The sequence below is a fragment of the Dama dama genome, chromosome 9 (genome assembly GCF_033118175.1).
Source record: "Dama dama isolate Ldn47 chromosome 9, ASM3311817v1, whole genome shotgun sequence".
Classification (NCBI taxonomy): domain Eukaryota; kingdom Metazoa; phylum Chordata; class Mammalia; order Artiodactyla; family Cervidae; genus Dama; species Dama dama.
The window spans coordinates 68186108-68203965 of record NC_083689.1 but is presented as its reverse complement, the minus strand read 5'-3'; the positions used below and the strand labels follow the sequence as shown (position 1 = coordinate 68203965).

At 38.3% G+C, this 17858-nt stretch overlaps 1 protein-coding gene across 2 annotated transcripts in view; it reads left to right on the top strand.

Annotated features, from left to right (window-relative positions):
* GEMIN5 (gem nuclear organelle associated protein 5) overlaps positions 1–17858 on the top strand; it is a 42901-nt gene that overhangs the window by 9670 nt on the left and 15373 nt on the right. Inside the window, exons 10-20 of one of the 2 annotated variants that reach the window (XM_061151811.1) lie at positions 4880–4962; positions 6538–6671; positions 7942–8015; positions 8720–8901; positions 10784–10923; positions 11874–12045; positions 14253–14480; positions 14975–15088; positions 15470–15592; positions 16608–16703; positions 17116–17253. In XM_061151811.1, the coding sequence (XP_061007794.1) occupies positions 4880–4962; positions 6538–6671; positions 7942–8015; positions 8720–8901; positions 10784–10923; positions 11874–12045; positions 14253–14480; positions 14975–15088; positions 15470–15592; positions 16608–16703; positions 17116–17253 (1484 nt within the window). Of the gene's footprint in view, positions 1–4879; positions 4963–6537; positions 6672–7941; positions 8016–8719; positions 8902–10783; positions 10924–11873; positions 12046–14252; positions 14481–14974; positions 15089–15469; positions 15593–16604; positions 16704–17115; positions 17254–17858 lie in introns of both variants that reach the window. The other variant, XM_061151810.1, reaches the window with a different exon arrangement.

The following is a 17858-nucleotide window of genomic DNA, read 5'->3' as shown; positions in this document are numbered from 1 at the left end:
GACCAACACTTTCACTTTCAAGAATGTTAAAAGCTTAGAATAAAGAACATTTCTGTATGTTCCATCTTGAATTACCACTTGTTAACATTTTGCCATACTTTTGGTACACTTAACAAAAATTAGCAGTAATCTATAATATGATGTAATATCTTGTGTGCATACAAATTTCCTTAGTTGAGCCAAAAATGTTTTTCTAGCAATTTTTTTTTAAACCTTTTTTCAATCAGGGGTCACATATTGTATTTTTTTATGTCTCTTTAGTCTCTTATTATAGAATAGTCCCCCACTTCTTTCCATAACATTGCCTTTTCAATTTGAAGATTCCAGATAAGTTGTTTTCTAGCATATTCTACATTTTGGACTTGTCTAGTTAATTCTTTGTGGTGACTTGTAACTCATTTCACTCCTTCCTGTATTTCCTATTTTCCTTGTCTTCCCTGTATTGCCTGTAAACTTTCTAGAACAGCACTGTGTCTTTAGTCACAGGTGGCTACTGAAGTGTGCTGAGTGTAGAACGCACCTGAGAGTTCAAAAAAGAAGAATGTAAGACACCTCAATAATTATTTATTTTAATTATATTTTAAAAGGTAACACTTTTAATATACTGAGCTAATTCCTAAAACTGAATTTCCCTTGTTTCTGATACTTCTGTTAACATGGCTACTAGAAAGCTTTAAGTTGCAGACAGGGCTTGTATTTTTGGCTCACAGTATAAATCTGTTGGACACAGCTATTCTGAGTTCTTAATTAGATTCCAGACCTGCACTGTTCAGTTTGGTAGCCACTGGCCACGTGTGGCTACTTATGCTTAAAGTAATTAAAATTAAATAAAATTAAGTTCCTAGTCACATGTGCCATATTGCCAGTGCTCAAGGGCCATATCTGGCTAAGGGCTGCTTTATTGGACAGCACTGTTCTAGGCCAGGGATTAGAGTACTGTGGCCCATGAGCTAAGAAAGTGCTTAGTTGCTCAGTCGTGTCCAACTCTTTGCGATCCCATGAACTGTAGCCTGCCAGGCTCCTCTGACCGTGGGATTTCCCAGGCAAGAATACTGGAGTGGGTTGCCATTTCCTCCTCCAAGGGATCTTCCCAACCTAGGGATCAAACCCAGGTCTCCTGCATTGCAGGCGGATTCTTTTATCGTCTGAGCCACCAGAGAAGCCCATGAGTTAAGAATAGTTATATCTTTTGAAAATCAATGAAAAAGAATCAAGAATGTTTCACAAAGTGTGAAAAGTAAGTAAAACTCAAGTTTCTCTGTCCATAAGTAGAGTTTTATTAGAGCTCTGCCACACTCGTTTCATTACATCTTATCTGAGGCTGCTTGCGTGCTACACAGCAAAGTGGATGGATTGTGACAAAAAAACTGCTTGACTCACAAAGTTTGAAGCACTGACTACCTGGCCCTTTACAGAAAAAGTTTGCCTACTCCTGTTCTAGGTCATTTGCACCTACGTGAGAATCATTCATTATACTGTAGAACTAACCTTTTCATGTGCCAATTCTTTAGGTACTTGTGTATAACTTGTTGTTTATTATTTAATCACTAAGTCACATCTGACTTTTTGCAACCCTATGGACTGTAGCCCACCAGGCTCCTCTTGGGATTTCCCAAGCAAGAATACTGAGTGGGTAGCCATTCCCTTCCCAGGGGATCTTCCCAAGCCAGGGATCAAACCTACACCTCCTGCATTGGCAGGCAGATTCTTTACCGGTGAACCACCAGGGAAGACCCTATGTATAACTTACACAGCTAACTGTTTTTCTCCATTTTTAATCTTTTTTTTAAAGGCTACACTATTTCAAAGAAGTACTTAATAAAATAAAATTATATATCAATTTAAATAGCTTAGTGTCAGTACAAAATTACTAATTCTAGTAAATTACTATCTTTTGGTTATTATAAGCTGAATATTCAAACTGATAGCAGCAAAGGTATATAGTAGGAGGAAGGACATTACTGTAGATATATTGTTAGGTATCCAGCCAGAAACGCTTATTCTATTTCCTTTACCCAAAGAAAATTTGGTTTATTGTCTAGACTGATCATGATAAATGTGTCAGATACATGGAAATAAAGAAGTCAACAGTTCATTCAGTCACAGATACTGGAATTCTAAAATCACACAAAGAGTATAGTATATGTTAAAGGAAATAACTGCACTGCCCTGTCTGGACACATCACATATCATTAATCAACCACAACCTTCAAAAATATCCTGAAAAGCAAGATTTCTTTTTTAAAAAATAAATAAAAACCAAAAGCTCAAAAAGAACTACCATATGACCCAGAAATTTCACTCCTCGAGATATATCCAAAAAAAAAAAAACAAAACCACTAATTCTAAAAGATACATGCACCCCAGTCTTCAAAGCAGCATCATTTACCATTGCCAAGGTATGGGAGTAACCTAAATGTCCATCAACAGATGAAAGGATAAAAAAGATGTGTGTGTGTGTGTGTATATATGTATATACTATATACATATAGTATATATGTATATGCTACTCAGCCATAAAAAACAATGAAATGTCACCATTTGCAGCAACATGGATGGATGTAAAGGACATTATGCTAAGTGAAATAAGTCAGAGAAAAAGACAAATACTATAGATATCACTTATATATGGAATCTAAAAAATACAACCAACTACTGAATGTAACAAAGAAGAAGCAGACTCAGATACATAGAACAAACTACTGGTTACCAGTGGGGGTAGGGGTAGATTATAGAGACAGAGGAGGGGAAGGTATAAACTATTGGGTGTAAGGCTCAAGGGTGTATTGTATAACATGGGGAGTATATCCAGCATTTTGTAATAACTAAATGGAAAATAATCTTTAAAAATTGTAAAACATTTTTAAAATGTTTTAAATAAAAACCATTATTACGTAGAAAGGAGGCTAATTACTTTACAATATTGTAGTGTAGAAAGGATGGAAGAAATGAGTGTTTGTGAAGAATAAAAATACTAATCCAGAGAAAAAAAACTTAAAAACCGATCTACTCTGAAATCTTGGGAAGTCCCTGGCTGTCCAGTGGTTAGGACTGCACACTGCTACTGCAGGAGGCACAGGTTCAATCCTTGGTCCAGGATCCTGCAAGCGGCTTAGAACAGCCGAAAATAAATAAATTAAGCCTTAGTTTGAGAATGTGATGTTAATGACAGGGTAGGCCAAAAATGATTCTAGACTTTTACTTGAATATAAGGTGGATATATTTGCATGATGATAATATATGCTTAGTAGTAACCTTATTTCTGGGCTGAACAGTTTGCGTTTTCTGTCTTGTCCTGTTTTTCTCAAGTTGTGATAGCCTTTACTTTTGTATATAACTACAGTAATATTAGAATATTTGACGTTTAAGTGAAGTGAGAAACTCAGGGATAGGGAAAATGACCCCAAACTGGCCAGTTAAGGGATATTAATAACTATTTTCCAGGTAAAGTGTGTTTGGGACCTATTTTTTAGTTGCTATTATTACATGGTATATTAATTAAATGATTGCTTCTTTATAATCAGCTATTTGGAGAAGGGTACTGTTATTTTTCTTTAATATCAGCAACTAAGTTTGTAATACGTGAACCGTGAACTTGCAGATGTTCAAGCTGGTTTTAGAAAAGGCAGAGGAACCAGAGATCAAATTGCCAACATCTGCTGGATCATTGAAAAAAGCAAGAGAGTTCCAGAAAAACATCTATTTCTGCTTTATTGATTATGTGAAAGCCTTTGAATGAGTGGATCACAATAAACTGTGGAAAATTCTGAAAGAGATGGGCATACCAGACCACCTGACCTGCCTCTTGAGAAACCTGTATGCAGGTCAGGAAGCAAGAGTTAGAACTAGACTTGGAACAACAGACTGGTTCCAAATAGGAAAAGGAGTACGTCAAGGCTGTATATTGTCACCCTGCTTATTTAACTTATATGCAGAAACATCATGAGAAACGCTGGGCTGGAAGAAGCACAAGCTGGAATCAAGATTGCCGGGAAAAATATCAATAACCTCAGATATGCAGATGACACCACCCTTAACGGCAGAAATTGAAGAGGAACTAAAACACCTCTTGATGAAAGTGAAAGAGGAGAGTGAAAAAGTTGGTTTAAAGCTCAACATTCAGAAAACTAAGATCATGGCATCTGGTCCCATCACTTCATGGGAAATAGAAGGGGAGACAGTGGAAACAGTGTCAGACTTTATTTTTCTGGGCTCCAAAATCACTGCAGATGGTGATTGCAGCCATGAAACTAAGAGACGCTTACTCCTTGGAAGGAAAGTTATGACCAACCTAGACAGCACATTAAAAAGCAGAGACATTACTTTGCCAACAAAGGTCCGTCTGGTCAAGGTTATGGTTTTTCCAGTGGTCATGTATGGATGTAAGAGTTGGACTGTGAAGAAAGCTGAGTGCCGAAAAATTGATGCTTTTGAACCGTGGTGTTGGAGAAGACTCTTGAGAGTCCCTTGGACTGCAAGGAGATCCAACCAGTCCATCCTAAAGGAGATCAGTCCTGGGTGTTCATTGGAAGGACTGATGCTGAAGCTGAAACTCCAATACTTTGGCCACCTCATGTGAAGAGCTGACTCATTGGAAAAGACCCTGATGCTGGGAGGGATTGGGGGCAGGAGAAGGGGATGACAGAGGATGAGATGGCTGGATGGCTTCACCGACTCGATGGGCATGAGTTTGAGTAAACTCCGGGAGTTGGTGATGGACAGGGATGCCTGGCGTGCTGCGATTCATGGGGTCGCAAAGAGTCGGACACAACTGAGTGACTGAACTGAAGTTTGTAACAGGCAACTTTTTAAAAAAAGATGGTCTGTTTTCCACTGTACCTTTTTAAATCTTTCTGTTTATAATTTCCCTTCCCCCCAGACCTCCACAGATTTCCAGCACGTATCACAAGAAGACTGTGTACTCGTTAGCCTGGGGACCACCAGTACCCGCCGTGGCACTCGGTAAGTATCTGAATCATTCTCTAACAAACATAAGAGTATTCTCTTTCAACTTAACCCTAGGATATTCAACCTGGGAAAAGTCATAAACATTCTTGCAGTAACTCCTTATGCAGGCTGCTGTGTCCCTGGGGTCCGTGAGGGCAGTTGTAACAGGTGATCAGTTGGAAACCATTCACCTAGAATAAGCCTCTCCAAATTAAAGCATTTGGTCTCTCTGAGCCGAATTTTTTTATTGTGAATATAGTTATCTCATGCTAGGTCCTGATACCTAATCTAATAATTTTCACTAAAATTTGCCATTGCCTTTTAATTTTATCAGAATTACAGTGTTGGGAATTCCTTGGCAGTCCAGCGGTGCAGACACCATGCTCTCACTGCCAAGTGCCCAGGTTCAGTCCCTGGCCGGGTAACTAAGATCCCACAAGCCACTCAGTGTGGCCAAAAAACTAAACAATTTATTTTTAAAAAATTGTTAAAGAATTATAATGTTAATCATCATCTGTTTCAACCTACAGTTAAAGCAGGGTCAGAATTTCTCAAATGATCTCTTGTTGCCTGTGAATACATTCTGACCCTTTTCTAGCCCCTCAGGCTTGCCTTTCTTATTCCTACAATGGTAGGTCTTGCAGAATTAAATTGAATGTGTTCAGCAAAATCTTTAGTAGTCTTTTCTTCAGCATCTACAGTGGAAAATCTGTATATCTGCATAACTGCAGTGTAAGTCATCAAAACTCAAGCAGCATTGTAGTTGTAGTTCATTCATTCATTTAGCAAATGCTGATCCTTGATTTGTGCCAAACAGTTCTACAGTAGTGAAAATAAAACTTGTCCTTACAAAAACCCATCAGAACTACTGTTTACTTCCTAAAATAAACAGGACAGTTACTCTAACACCAAAGAAATCATTGCTTTCAGAATAGCTTCTTACATTAGTCATAGGAAGTCCTGCTGCTGCTGCTGCTAAGTCAATTCAGTCGTGCCCGACTCTGTGCGACCCCATAGATGGCAGCCCACCAGGCTCCACCGTCCCTAGGATTCTCCAGGCAAGAACAGTGGAGTGGGTTGCCATTTCCTTCTCCAGTGCATGAAAGTGAAAAGTGAAAGTGAAGTTGCTCAGTTGTGTCCGACTCTTAGCGACCCCGTGGGCTGCAGCCCACCAGGCTCTTCTGTCCATGGGATTTTCCAGGCAAGAGTACTAGAGTGGGGTGCCATTGCATTCTCCGGGAAGTCCTGCAGCTTCATATATTCAAATGCCAGACAGTACTTATTTCTATAAGAAAAGATAAATTCCCCAAAACTTTGAGAACATGTCTTCTTATTCCAGCTTTGGCATCCCTACTATTTTGAGTGACAGAAGAATGTTTAAAGCAAACTATGTTGTATTATAAGAATTAATAAAACTTTTTTACTTCTCCTCACAACAGCTGTGTTCAGATGCATATCCTGACTTTATTCCAGGCTATTAATGTAATTCTTTTAAAACATCTCATAGTATAATATGGTCATATTACAGCAACAAACAGTTAAGCTGGTGAAGTACAAAACTGATAAGCTTTCTTTTCTTATTCCACATAGGAGAAGGAGACAGACCTTCCCTCACTTTATACAGTTGTGGAGGAGAAGGGATTGTCTTACAGCACAACCCTTGGAAGCTTAGTGGAGAGGCCTTTGACATCAACAAACTCATCAGGGACACCAATTCAATCAAAGTAAGTTCTTGTGATTTGAAGTCTTCTCATGATCTCTCTGTTTTATCTTCTCATCTTGCATGATAAATGCCATTATGTGAAGTATCCATTATGCTGTCAGATTTCAGGCTTCTCTCAGTTGCAATGGCTATTTATTATAAACTTTCAGATCTTGAATATAAAGCATCCTTTTCACACCTGCCACTTTCTCCAGAGGGAGGTGTTTGTAAAAATTACTTTATAATATGGTATCCAAGTACAACTATGAGGTATTTTGCTCAAAACAGAATTATCATTTTGGTTTTTTAGTGAAATAATTACAGATTTATACAAAAGCTGCAAAAATAATGCAAACAATTTCCTTATATCCCTTCACCCAGATTTCCATGTTTAGTAATTTTCTTTACCATTATATCAATATATCTGTATGCCAGAACTGTCTTTTTAAGTGAAACCATAAATGTTGAGTTTTCCTTACTCTTTCAAATGAGCATTTTTTACTGTTGTTCATTATTTTTGTATGGCTATTTTTGTTATAAAAATAATACTTAATCATAAATTGAATTATTTTTATTGGCTATATTCCTTCATGTTTTAAATGTTATCTGAATATTCAACAATGAATAAAAGAGGCAAAATTCCTGTTCCTAACAAGCTTTTAGTTTTATAAGACTTAAATAATATAGATCAGAAATTCATATAAGGAATTTGGGCTGGAAATGGAAATTTAGAGTCCCTTTATATGAGTGGTAGCTAAAGAAGCTGTGGGCATGTGTGAGGTGGTCTGTGGAGAGACAAGTAAGAAAAGAAGAGGGCCCAGGCAGCCTTGGGGAGCAAACGAACTGTTCTCTAATAAAAACAGAAGAGAAAAAAAACTACTCTGGAAAAAAAACAGAAGAGAGGGGAAGAGAAGAAGGGTGGAGTATGTGACTTCTGTTAAGGAGATGGCAGCCCCCATGTTATCGAAGCCAGCGGACATGTTTCGTGTCTTACCGTGGGATAAAAGTCATTTTAATTAAGTTCATTTCACAAGGTGAGACACTGCAAACATTTAGTATTCACTGGCCTGTCTTTTGTCCCAGTTAGGAAATCATATTTAGAATACTAGTTCTTAATAACTCTTTGGCAAATTATGCAGATTATTTATAAGAATGGCTGTTGTAATTAGAATATTTTTAAACAAGGGTTTGTTGTGGTTTTTTTTTTTTCTCTCACACTGTCATCATTGATTTGTAAGCTGTGTGGCAAGAACAATGTTTTTAGTCGAGATTGGTTTGTTTTGCTTTTCTAGTACAAATTGCCTGTACACACAGAGATCAGCTGGAAAGCAGATGGCAAAATCATGGCTCTTGGCAATGAAGATGGGTATGTGTTTGTTTCTGTAAAAAAAAAAAAAACTTTGTAATTGCACATATATTTGATCACAAGCTAGTGCCATCTGTAATGTTAGTTGGGAAAGCCTAGCTGTATTTGATATTCTGACTTATCCCTGATATCCTTAAATAACTAAGGAGCTCTCTGCATTATTGAGAACTGCAAAATAAGTTAAATATTTATAGCTAAAAGAGAATGTTTGCCTACTCTGTTTTGGCTGTAGTATGTGTCAAAGAATGCTCATCTCCAGAATTACGTTCCCTAAATCTCCCTTCATTCTTTAAAGGAAAAAAAAAAGCAGAAATGCTTTTTAGGTCTTACTATATCCTTTCCAATGTTTTGTTTTGTTTTGATTTTTTAGGGTGTTTTGTTTTGTTTTGCCCTTTCCAATGTTGATCACAGGAACATGGTTACTATTTCAGCCATTGGTTTAATTCTTTTAGTTTTTCCCTGGTACCATTTATTATTTTTAGAGCATGATAAATACAACTTTCCAGAGGTTGTTGAGATTTATTAAAGCTGTTGAAAGAACTGCCTTTTGTACCTGATTTTTTGTAAGAGTAACCTCTGCAGTTTAGGTAGGGTTATCCTATCCCATTTCACCTTTCTTTGACTGATGGAATGAGGGCGATACCTGCTTGCACTGAACTGTAATTTGAGCATCCTTTCTTATCTTGATGTGTTTCTTATTCCAGATCAATAGAAATATTCAAGGTTCCTAACTTGAAGCTGATCTGCACCATCCAGCAGCACCACAAGCTTGTGAACACCATTAGCTGGCATCACGAGCACGGCAGCCAGCCGGAGCTGAGCTCTCTGATGGCCTCTGGGTCCAACAACGCAGTCATTTATGTGCACAACCTGCAGGCTGTCATAGGTAACTTGGGTTTCTTTCCATCCTGGGGAGCAGTATATGTGTTTATCTACTTTTTGTTCCAATTTTTGTACCATTTTCCTTTCTTTTTGGTATTAAACACTACTCTTAATATGTTTCTGCTTTCAAAAGTAATGTGTTCACCTTATTTAAAACACAACAAAAATTTCAAACATGACAATACATATTAACTTACAAAGTAAAGTACCTCCCCTATTCCCATCCCTCATTAATAAACGTTGCTGTTTTCTGCAAATTTTCTAAAGTATAGTTATTGCCAAGTCACTCTCTAAAACATGGTGCCAATTTATATCCCCTTCCAATTTATATCCCAATTTATATCCCCTTATATCAAAAATACGTGTTTGAGTATGTGACACGTACAACACGCATCCCATCCCCATGCATGACTGCGTCTAATTCTTACAATCCTGGGAGGTAGGTTTTGTTATCTTCATTTTCCTAATTGAGGCTCAGAGGGGTTAGCTCACTTCCATGCATCCCACAGCTCATATTTGATAGAGCCCAGACTCAGTCCCACACTGTCTAACTGCAGCGTCTGCATGTGTTCTGGTAACTACTAGTCCCTGTGGAGCAGGTTGATCTTTTTTATATTTTCATACAACTTATTCCTTAACACATCTTAAACTTCTCTGAACTTCCTCAGCACCTAGAAGAAACAGTAAGTGGTCAGAAGAGCCTTTTTTTTAATGGGAAAGAAGTATAATTACTTTCTTTTCTTAATATGAAGAAAAAACAAACACATAACCCATCTTCATTGCCAAGAGCTATAATTTTTGTTGTTTAATATGCTTTTGTTTCTTTTGCCTGAAGAGACAAATCCAAAAAAATACTGCTATCATTTATGTCAAAGAGTTCCTTTCTAAGAGTTCTAAGGTTTCCAGTTTTACATTTAGGTCTTTAATCCATCGTGAGTTTATTTTTTTATATGGTGTGAGAAAATGTTTTAATCTCATTCTTTCACAGGTAGCTGTCCAGTTTTTTCCAGCATCACTTACTGAAGCACATTAACTTAATTCTTAAAAGCAGTGCAGATCTTAGTCTACTGAAATACTATCATCCTGGTTTGTTTTTTATTTTTTATCTACTGAATAACAGAAAAAGGGAAAAAATGACCAGGAAAAACTTCATTTTATTTTTATCTTCTTACATTTAAATAATTCACACTTACAGAAAAGTTGCAAAAATAGTATGAAGGACGACCATATACCTTTTCACAGATTCAACAACTTATAACCTTTTGTCATATTTGCTTTGTGCTGTGGTTGGTGTATGCATTTTCCAAAGTGTTTGTGTTGCACGTGTCATGCCACCATATTCCTTAATACTTGTGTATTTTGTAAGAATAATGATATTCCCTTATATAACCACAATTCCATTATTCAGTTAATTTAATAGTTTGATCTACCATGCTTATTCTAGTGTTGTCAGTTGATCCAATATTGTCCTTTATATCTCTCAGCCTTTTTTGTTTTTTCATCTTGGTTTTTTTTTAAAATACAAGCTGGTTATTTTGTAGATGTGTCCTCAGTTTGGTCTCATATATCCTTATGACTAGATTCAGGTCACACATTTTTAACTATATGTAATAATACATCCTTCTTGGTATCACATCCTGAAGGCATTACTTTGATTTTGAAGACTTTCAGAAAGAAAGAATGATAGCTAACACTTCTTACAGTAAGCCCATGTGCCAGGCACTGTGGATATGCCTACACTCTTAACCACTAAACAGTGTTGCCCAATGAAAATCATGTAGAAAGCATGTGGTAAAACCTTGACTCTTGCCATGTTAATTAAAACCCTCCTTTATGTCTTTCTGTTGTTGTTATTGGTATCAGTGACATCATCCCCTGTCTTTTAGAGAGCAATCCTGAATCTCCAGTGACCATTACAGAGCCCTACCGGACCCTGTCAGGGCACACAGCCAAGATCACCAGTCTTGCATGGAGCCCACATCATGATGGAAGGCTGGTATCCGCTTCCTATGACGGTACAGCTCAGGTACTATCGCATCCTTGATTCTGTGGGTTCTTCACTACGTACTCTGAGACTCTTTCTTCTTCTTACCTGCGATTTTTCTGAGCTCTAGAGGGCATTTTACTAAACATATCTGGGCCCTTGGCAGGGTAAGTTTGGGTTTTTTTGTAACTTAAGTGAAAGAGAATATTGATAGGAACTAGCTAAACTCTGATGTTTTTAAAGATATCCCTTTGACCTACTGTCAGTATGACAGACTAAAGTTGATGTGAAAAGTACTCCTCCCATTCTGTTCTATCACAGAATGATGACTATAAATCATGAAAAAAATACTTTTAATAACTCGGTAGCTCACATCTTCAAGTTCTCAAAAATAAAGATGAGATGCCAAGCCAGAGCTGTGAAGAGCGTTTCGGATATCAGAACCAGAACAGACCTTAGGAACTGGGGATCCATCATCAGTGATGGATGTCTGTCTCAGTACTGAGTGGTAAATGAGCTGTCTGCACAGAGCTGAGAGCCATGACTGGCTGCCCTTTGAAATGGAGACTGGAGTCATTCAGGAAATAGCAAGGAAATTGATCATTTGCCCTGAGACAGAAGAATCACCTGTGAGAAATTAGAAGCCTTGCATCACACATGTAGATGTGGACTCTGAATTAGAATTCTCTTCAAGGTATCAGAATCCCCAGCCCAAAACTAACATGCAGTACTAGTTCAGGACAGTGAAATCCATAGGGCACCATTAAAAGCTTACTGAAAATCATCCCTGTGGGAATGCCTCTATATCCCAGAACACAGAAACCTCCTTTAGGAAACAGCACTTTCTGAAACTGCAAGTACAAACTACAAGAGGAAATAAGAGAACACAGATTTTTTTTTTTTAATTTTTTTCAAAAATGTATACCAACCCCCTCCTCAAACAACAGAGTAACCAGAAATTATCTATTCTCTTGTGTGACTTTTGCTTTTAGGTGTGGGATACTCTCCAGGAAGAGCCTCTATGCAATTTCCGAGGACATCGAGGTCGACTACTTTGCGTTGCATGGTCCCCATTGGATCCAGATTGCATCTACTCAGGGGCAGATGATTTCTGTGTGTACAAATGGCTCACTTCCATGCAGGAACACTCCCGACCTCCTCAAGGTCAGTCAGAACCTGGAGCCCATAAGGGCTTGTCTCATTCCCTTTCTCCTTTCCTCAGTAAGTTGAGTTGATCAGTCATGCGAGGAGGACATTCATGCAGGGCAATAGAGCAGTATGGTGGGATTGGAAGCCTGAGCAAGGACAGTAGCCCCAAGGGGTCTGCAGACAACACCTGAATAGTAACAAGTATACCTAGCACCCAGATCTTGTTTTCTAAATATCATTCTTTTAAAAGGAACCTACCAGGGCTTCTTGGAAAAATGGCTAGTTCCAGGTTAGGACAGAAAAAATATAAGTCTGCAGCATCATTTGCCACAAAGGTATAACTGAGGTCATCAAAAGGACAGAGAAACCAGCTTGAAGGGGCTGGCTACCCAAATGTGGGACAATGTGAACTTGAAAATAATTAATAGGTGAATTTCACTTCTGACTATAAGAGACTAACTGAAACCAGATTTTCCCACCCAGCAGAAATAGCTAGAAAACTGGACAGGGTATATAAACAACTAGAAATATACTCAAGAAATGAAATGATACAGTCACATAAAGACTTATAAAAGAATCCTTATAGCTTAATCTGTAATTGCCACAAACCAGAAACAACACAAATATCAGCTGGTAAATAAACCGTGGTGTATATCCTATAGTGGAACTATTCAGCAGTAAAAAGCAAGTAACTGCTTATAAATACAACAACATGGGTGAGTCTCAAAGATTATGCCTCGCAAAGTAAGCCTGGCACAAAAGACTAAACACTGTGCAGTACTAATATAGAGTCTGAAATGTAGTTGTAAATCATATGAATTTCTAAAACAGACGAAACTACAGTGATAAATCAGTGACTGCCTGGGGCTCAGGGAGGAGGGGAATCTACCACAAAGAGGCGTGAGGGAACATTTTGAAATAATGGCAACAGTTTATTCGTGGTGGTGGGTTACCTGACTATACGTCTGTCTAAACTCATAAAAACGTTAAAAAAATCTGGTATATTTTCTTGTATTAAATTATATCTCAGTAAGATGACTTGAAATCAAGAGATAAAAGCTTTCAAACTAAAAAAGTAAATAAGTTAATAGTAAAGGATTAAAACATTAAATAGGAATTCTTGAGTCCATACTGACAAACATAAATGAACGGTCTAAAAATATAAGAGATAAGCAAAAGTTCTTTTCAGCAGAAGGCCACCTGGTAAGTGTAGACTGAACGATGGGACTGAAAATTGCCATTTGGCCATTATCACAGTAACAATTTTTAGTAAAACTAGTGAGGACAAACCTGCAACGTACCGCCCTCCTTATTCAAGTCATCAAGTAAGTAAGTAAGTATTAGTCGCTCAGTCATGCCCAACTCTTTGCGACCCCATGGACTGCAGCCCACCAGGCTCCTGTGTCCATGAGGTTTTCCAGACAATGATACTGGAGTGGATTGCCATTTCCTTCTCCAGGGGATCTTCCCGACCCAGGGATCAAACCTGGGTCTCCTGCACTGCAGGCAGATTCTTTACCAACTGAGCTACAAGGGAAGCACACCAAGCAATCAAAGTGAGCCACAAGCAATGAGACAAACAGAAATTATGTGCTACCTCACAGGCTGCACCAGGGTAAACACAGCCTCACTGCTTTGTATGGCAGCTGAAAGTGCATGGCCTAAACTAATCATGCAAAACATAAGGCAGACCCAATTTGAGGGAAATCAGACAAAATAAAATATCCTGTGATCTTCATGAGTTTCTAGTCATGAAAGTCAAAATAAAATCTGAGCCTCTTCTAGGCTGAAGGAAACTAGAGATGTAACAAGCCAGTGCAACATGTAGTCCTGGAGTGATTTCCTTTTGCTATAAAGGACACTTCTGGTGTAACTGGTAGAACTTGAATGAAGTGGGAGTAGATATGAATAATCTATCAGTGTTCATTTCCTGATATTAATGGTTGTGCTGTGATGACATAGGAGAATATCCTTGTTTGTAGGATATACACTAAAGTTTTCAGGGGTAAATGGGCATCATCTTTATGATTTAATGAAATCTGAAAAGGGTTTGGTTTGGTTAACATTTTGATAGTATAACTAAGACTTCATTGGGAAGGTGGGGAAAAGGTAAGAATGTTATCAAAAAGAAGAGCAATAAGGTTTTGGAGTTTATCTCCTAGAGTGCTTTTAACCCAAATATATACTTTAATCTATCCTTTTCTGAACTGTGATTTCTATAGGCAAGAAAAGTATTGAATTAGAGAAAAAGCGGCTCTCTCAACCGAAGCCAAAGCCCAAAAAGAAGAAAAAGCCCACCTTGAGAGTGCCTGTAAGGCAAGAATTATGTGATGGGAATGAAGAAGAGAGTGTAAAGGAGAGCCTGGGCCCCATTGAGAATGGCGTGTCAGACCAGGAGACTGAGGAGGAAGTCCGTGAGCCAGAGCCACCCTGTGGTGTCACCTTGGCGGGTATATAGCACAATCTCATGTTTCACTGTCTAGCACTTAATAGTCCTGACCAGGAAACTAAGTCAGGTCTACCTTTGAAGTGTTAAGGGAATCTAATGGATGATTGGGATGGAAATAGTCAAGTTCTCTAGAGAAAACTTATCAACCTGGGCAGGGTAAGACTGTGGGATGAAGTGAAGCTGGGGCAGCATATACATAGAACCTTACACATAAGGGTACATTTTTACAGTTGTGGTGGCTAGAATCTTTATAAATTTTCCTTAGATCAATGAGTCAGAGTTCTAGGTGATAAATCTACAGATTCCCGGAAGGCAGTTTGAGAGGTGGGGAAAGGGAGACTGACTCCCATGCTTCCTGTCTGAAATATTTCCTCTTATATTTGGGGTAATAGATAAAATCACACTGTAAAGACTGGGATAGCTCTTAATTTTTTAAAAAGAACTAGATTCTACATTGTTCTCATCCAAACTTTTTTCTTTCTCCCCATGATGTAGTTTCTAAAGAACCAATTATTTGCACTCCAGCAGCCTTAGGTTTTGAAAAGTCAAAAGGCACCATTAATAACAAAGTCACTTTACTGAAAAAGGAGGTACCTAAAGAGAAGCCAGGTTGGTATCTAACAATTAAAATAATTTGTTAAAGCGTCCTCAAATATTACATGCAAATGAAAACTCGACAGAGTATGGTTTTTGCTTTTGTTTTAGGTTTTAAATATTTGTTTTGATTTGGGGTCATTTTTTTAGTACTTGGAAAAACTGTTATTTTGCAGTTGTTGATGTTGGTTCAGAGCTTTCACAGGGACACTGTGTGTGTTGTAAAGACTACCCCCAGCTACTAATGATTTAATTTGAAAGCTTCCTTCTCAGAGTGGGAACGTTCTCTGCTCAGCAGTATTCCTCCAGTAGGTCGCATACACAGTGGACATGCATTCAGTTTGGGGTTTGTAATCAGTTCTTCTTCAGATGGTCTGTACTTGTATTACATTTCAGAAGCCTTAATCAAGAAGCGAAAAGCTCGTTCCATGCTTCCACTGAGTACAAGTCTGGACCACAGATCCAAAGAGGAGCTTCATCAGGACTGTTTGGCATTAGCCACCGCCAAACACTCCAAAGGTATAGAAATACACTTCCCTGGCCCATCCGTAGTCTTCTGGGAACTGGCACATAAGTGCTTTTTTGGATGTTGAACGGATGAGTCAACAGATGTCCAAAATTGTGTTTCTGCATCATGCCTGCTGCGGCTCTGCACTCTGACCACTATCAACACTCCACAGTGCCTTGGAGACATAATGCTCTGCTTCTCTGTTGTCAGGTTGTTGCCAGCCATCTGTGTGCTGGAATTGGTATAACGGCGTAAATATCTCGGTGTCAGTCAGTTCCATCAACTGTTTTTCCCCAGTATACAGCATGTACACATAGAAAAAAACATCATTTGTTTATTGGAAATATACCCTTAATATGACAGTTCCTTTAACAATTCTTGATGGAAGTTTTTGTTTATAGGTTTTTTGGTTTTAACTTTTCAAAGACCTCACTAATGTGTGTTATTCTGACATTTCAGCAACTTTTTTTCTTTTTAATTTTGAATTTTATGTGTTGAAAAGGGATGCACATGATAAAATGAAATTCAAACAGTATAAAGAGAAAATAAATCTCCCTTCCGTCCCTCACCCCACTCTTCCATTTCTCCCCTGAGGCCACTCTATTATCATTGAGTTGCCTTTTTCAAAAACAATCTATATTGAATCCCTCTGTGGAAGATCCTAGTTTACATTACAGACTTTGCTTGTTAGTTTTTTTTGTCTTTTTTCTTTTACTGTATTTAAATACACTGAATTTGGGGTTGGCTTTTTAACATTCCTTCTTCCTCCCCACCCCCAAATCGTTCTTTGAGCAAACTTCAAACTAAACTGTCCTGTTGGATTTTGCCAAGACTGAAGCTAAAAGCCTGCACTATTTTCATATTTTGCTGTCAGCAGGGGTCTCTGTTAGGGTACAGAAGAGCCCAGGACTCTTTGTCTCAGAACCTGAAATGGGCATTACAGACATACAGTCGGAATTAACTGAACAGAAAACAGTAATGTACTGAATCACTTTCATCTGAACTTTTGTCTTTTTGAATCAGCAGAGCCAAGTGAGGATGTGTCTGCTGATCTTGAGGAAAGATTTCACCTGGGGCTTTTCACAGACAGGGCTACCCTGTACAGAATGATTGAGGTTGAAGGTGAGGCAAGTCCAGTCAACACCATCCTGTCCATCTTTATGCTTTCCTAACACTTTGTACTTCTTTTATGGCTCTCATCTTGTAGCATGGTAATAACTAGTTTTACATGTCAGCTAACTAGGCTTTGAATTCTGTTTGCAAGTTCAGACACCCCTTGCTCACATCTATCATAGGACCCTAAACTTTAGTGTTCATTCTGAGTGAATGAGTGCAAGTCAAAGCGGGTGGGTGGACAGATGACTGAGTGGGCTTCAGGCCCCATTACAAACACTCTGGGAAGTGACTTACCCATCAGCCAGTGACTACTTATTCTAGAAATTTATTCCTCTCTTTCATCCTGCCTTTCTTTTTCTAGAAGACAATACAGACAGGTGTTTCTGAAACATCCAAATATTATTTCTCCTCCAAACAGGAAAAGGTCACTTGGAAAATGGCCACCCTGAGTTATTTCACCAGCTCATGCTTTGGAAAGGAGATCTAAAAGGTGTTCTGCAGACTGCAGCAGAAAGAGGGGAGCTGACGGACAATCTTGTGGCTATGGCACCAGTGGGTATGTTCTTTACCACAAAAGCTCTAGCTTCTCTAGGGTACATCCACTCAAGATAGACATTGTCTTGAAAGACAGTTTGGCCAAGTATCATGATTAAGTTTAAAATCCACATACCCTTTGACTCAGCAGTTCTAACTGTAGAAATTTAACTGTACCTACACATGCAAACTGATAGATAATATGGACCATGATTGCAGCAATATCTGTAACAGCAAAGATCACAAGAACCTCTATGTCTATCAGTATAAGACTGGTTAAATCTTGTATATCTATACAGTAGAGACTCCTTCAGATAACAAAAAACTGAGTCAGCTCTGTATATTCTGATATAGAATGGAGCTCCAAAGTTTAGTAAGTGAGAAGAATCTAGGTATAGATGCACAACATAATATTTAATACTCTGTCATTTATACATGTGTGGTTGTATATTCATGGACTGTTGCCAAAGGTTTCAAAAGAAACCAGTAATACTGGTTGTCTCTAGGGAAAGGAATTTGGACAAGTCTGGGTAGGATGGCTCCAGGATAACAAGGAAATTTTTTATGCCATGCCGCATTTTTTAGCTTTTTATTCAAGTATGCCAGAGAGAGGGAGAGAAGTACACA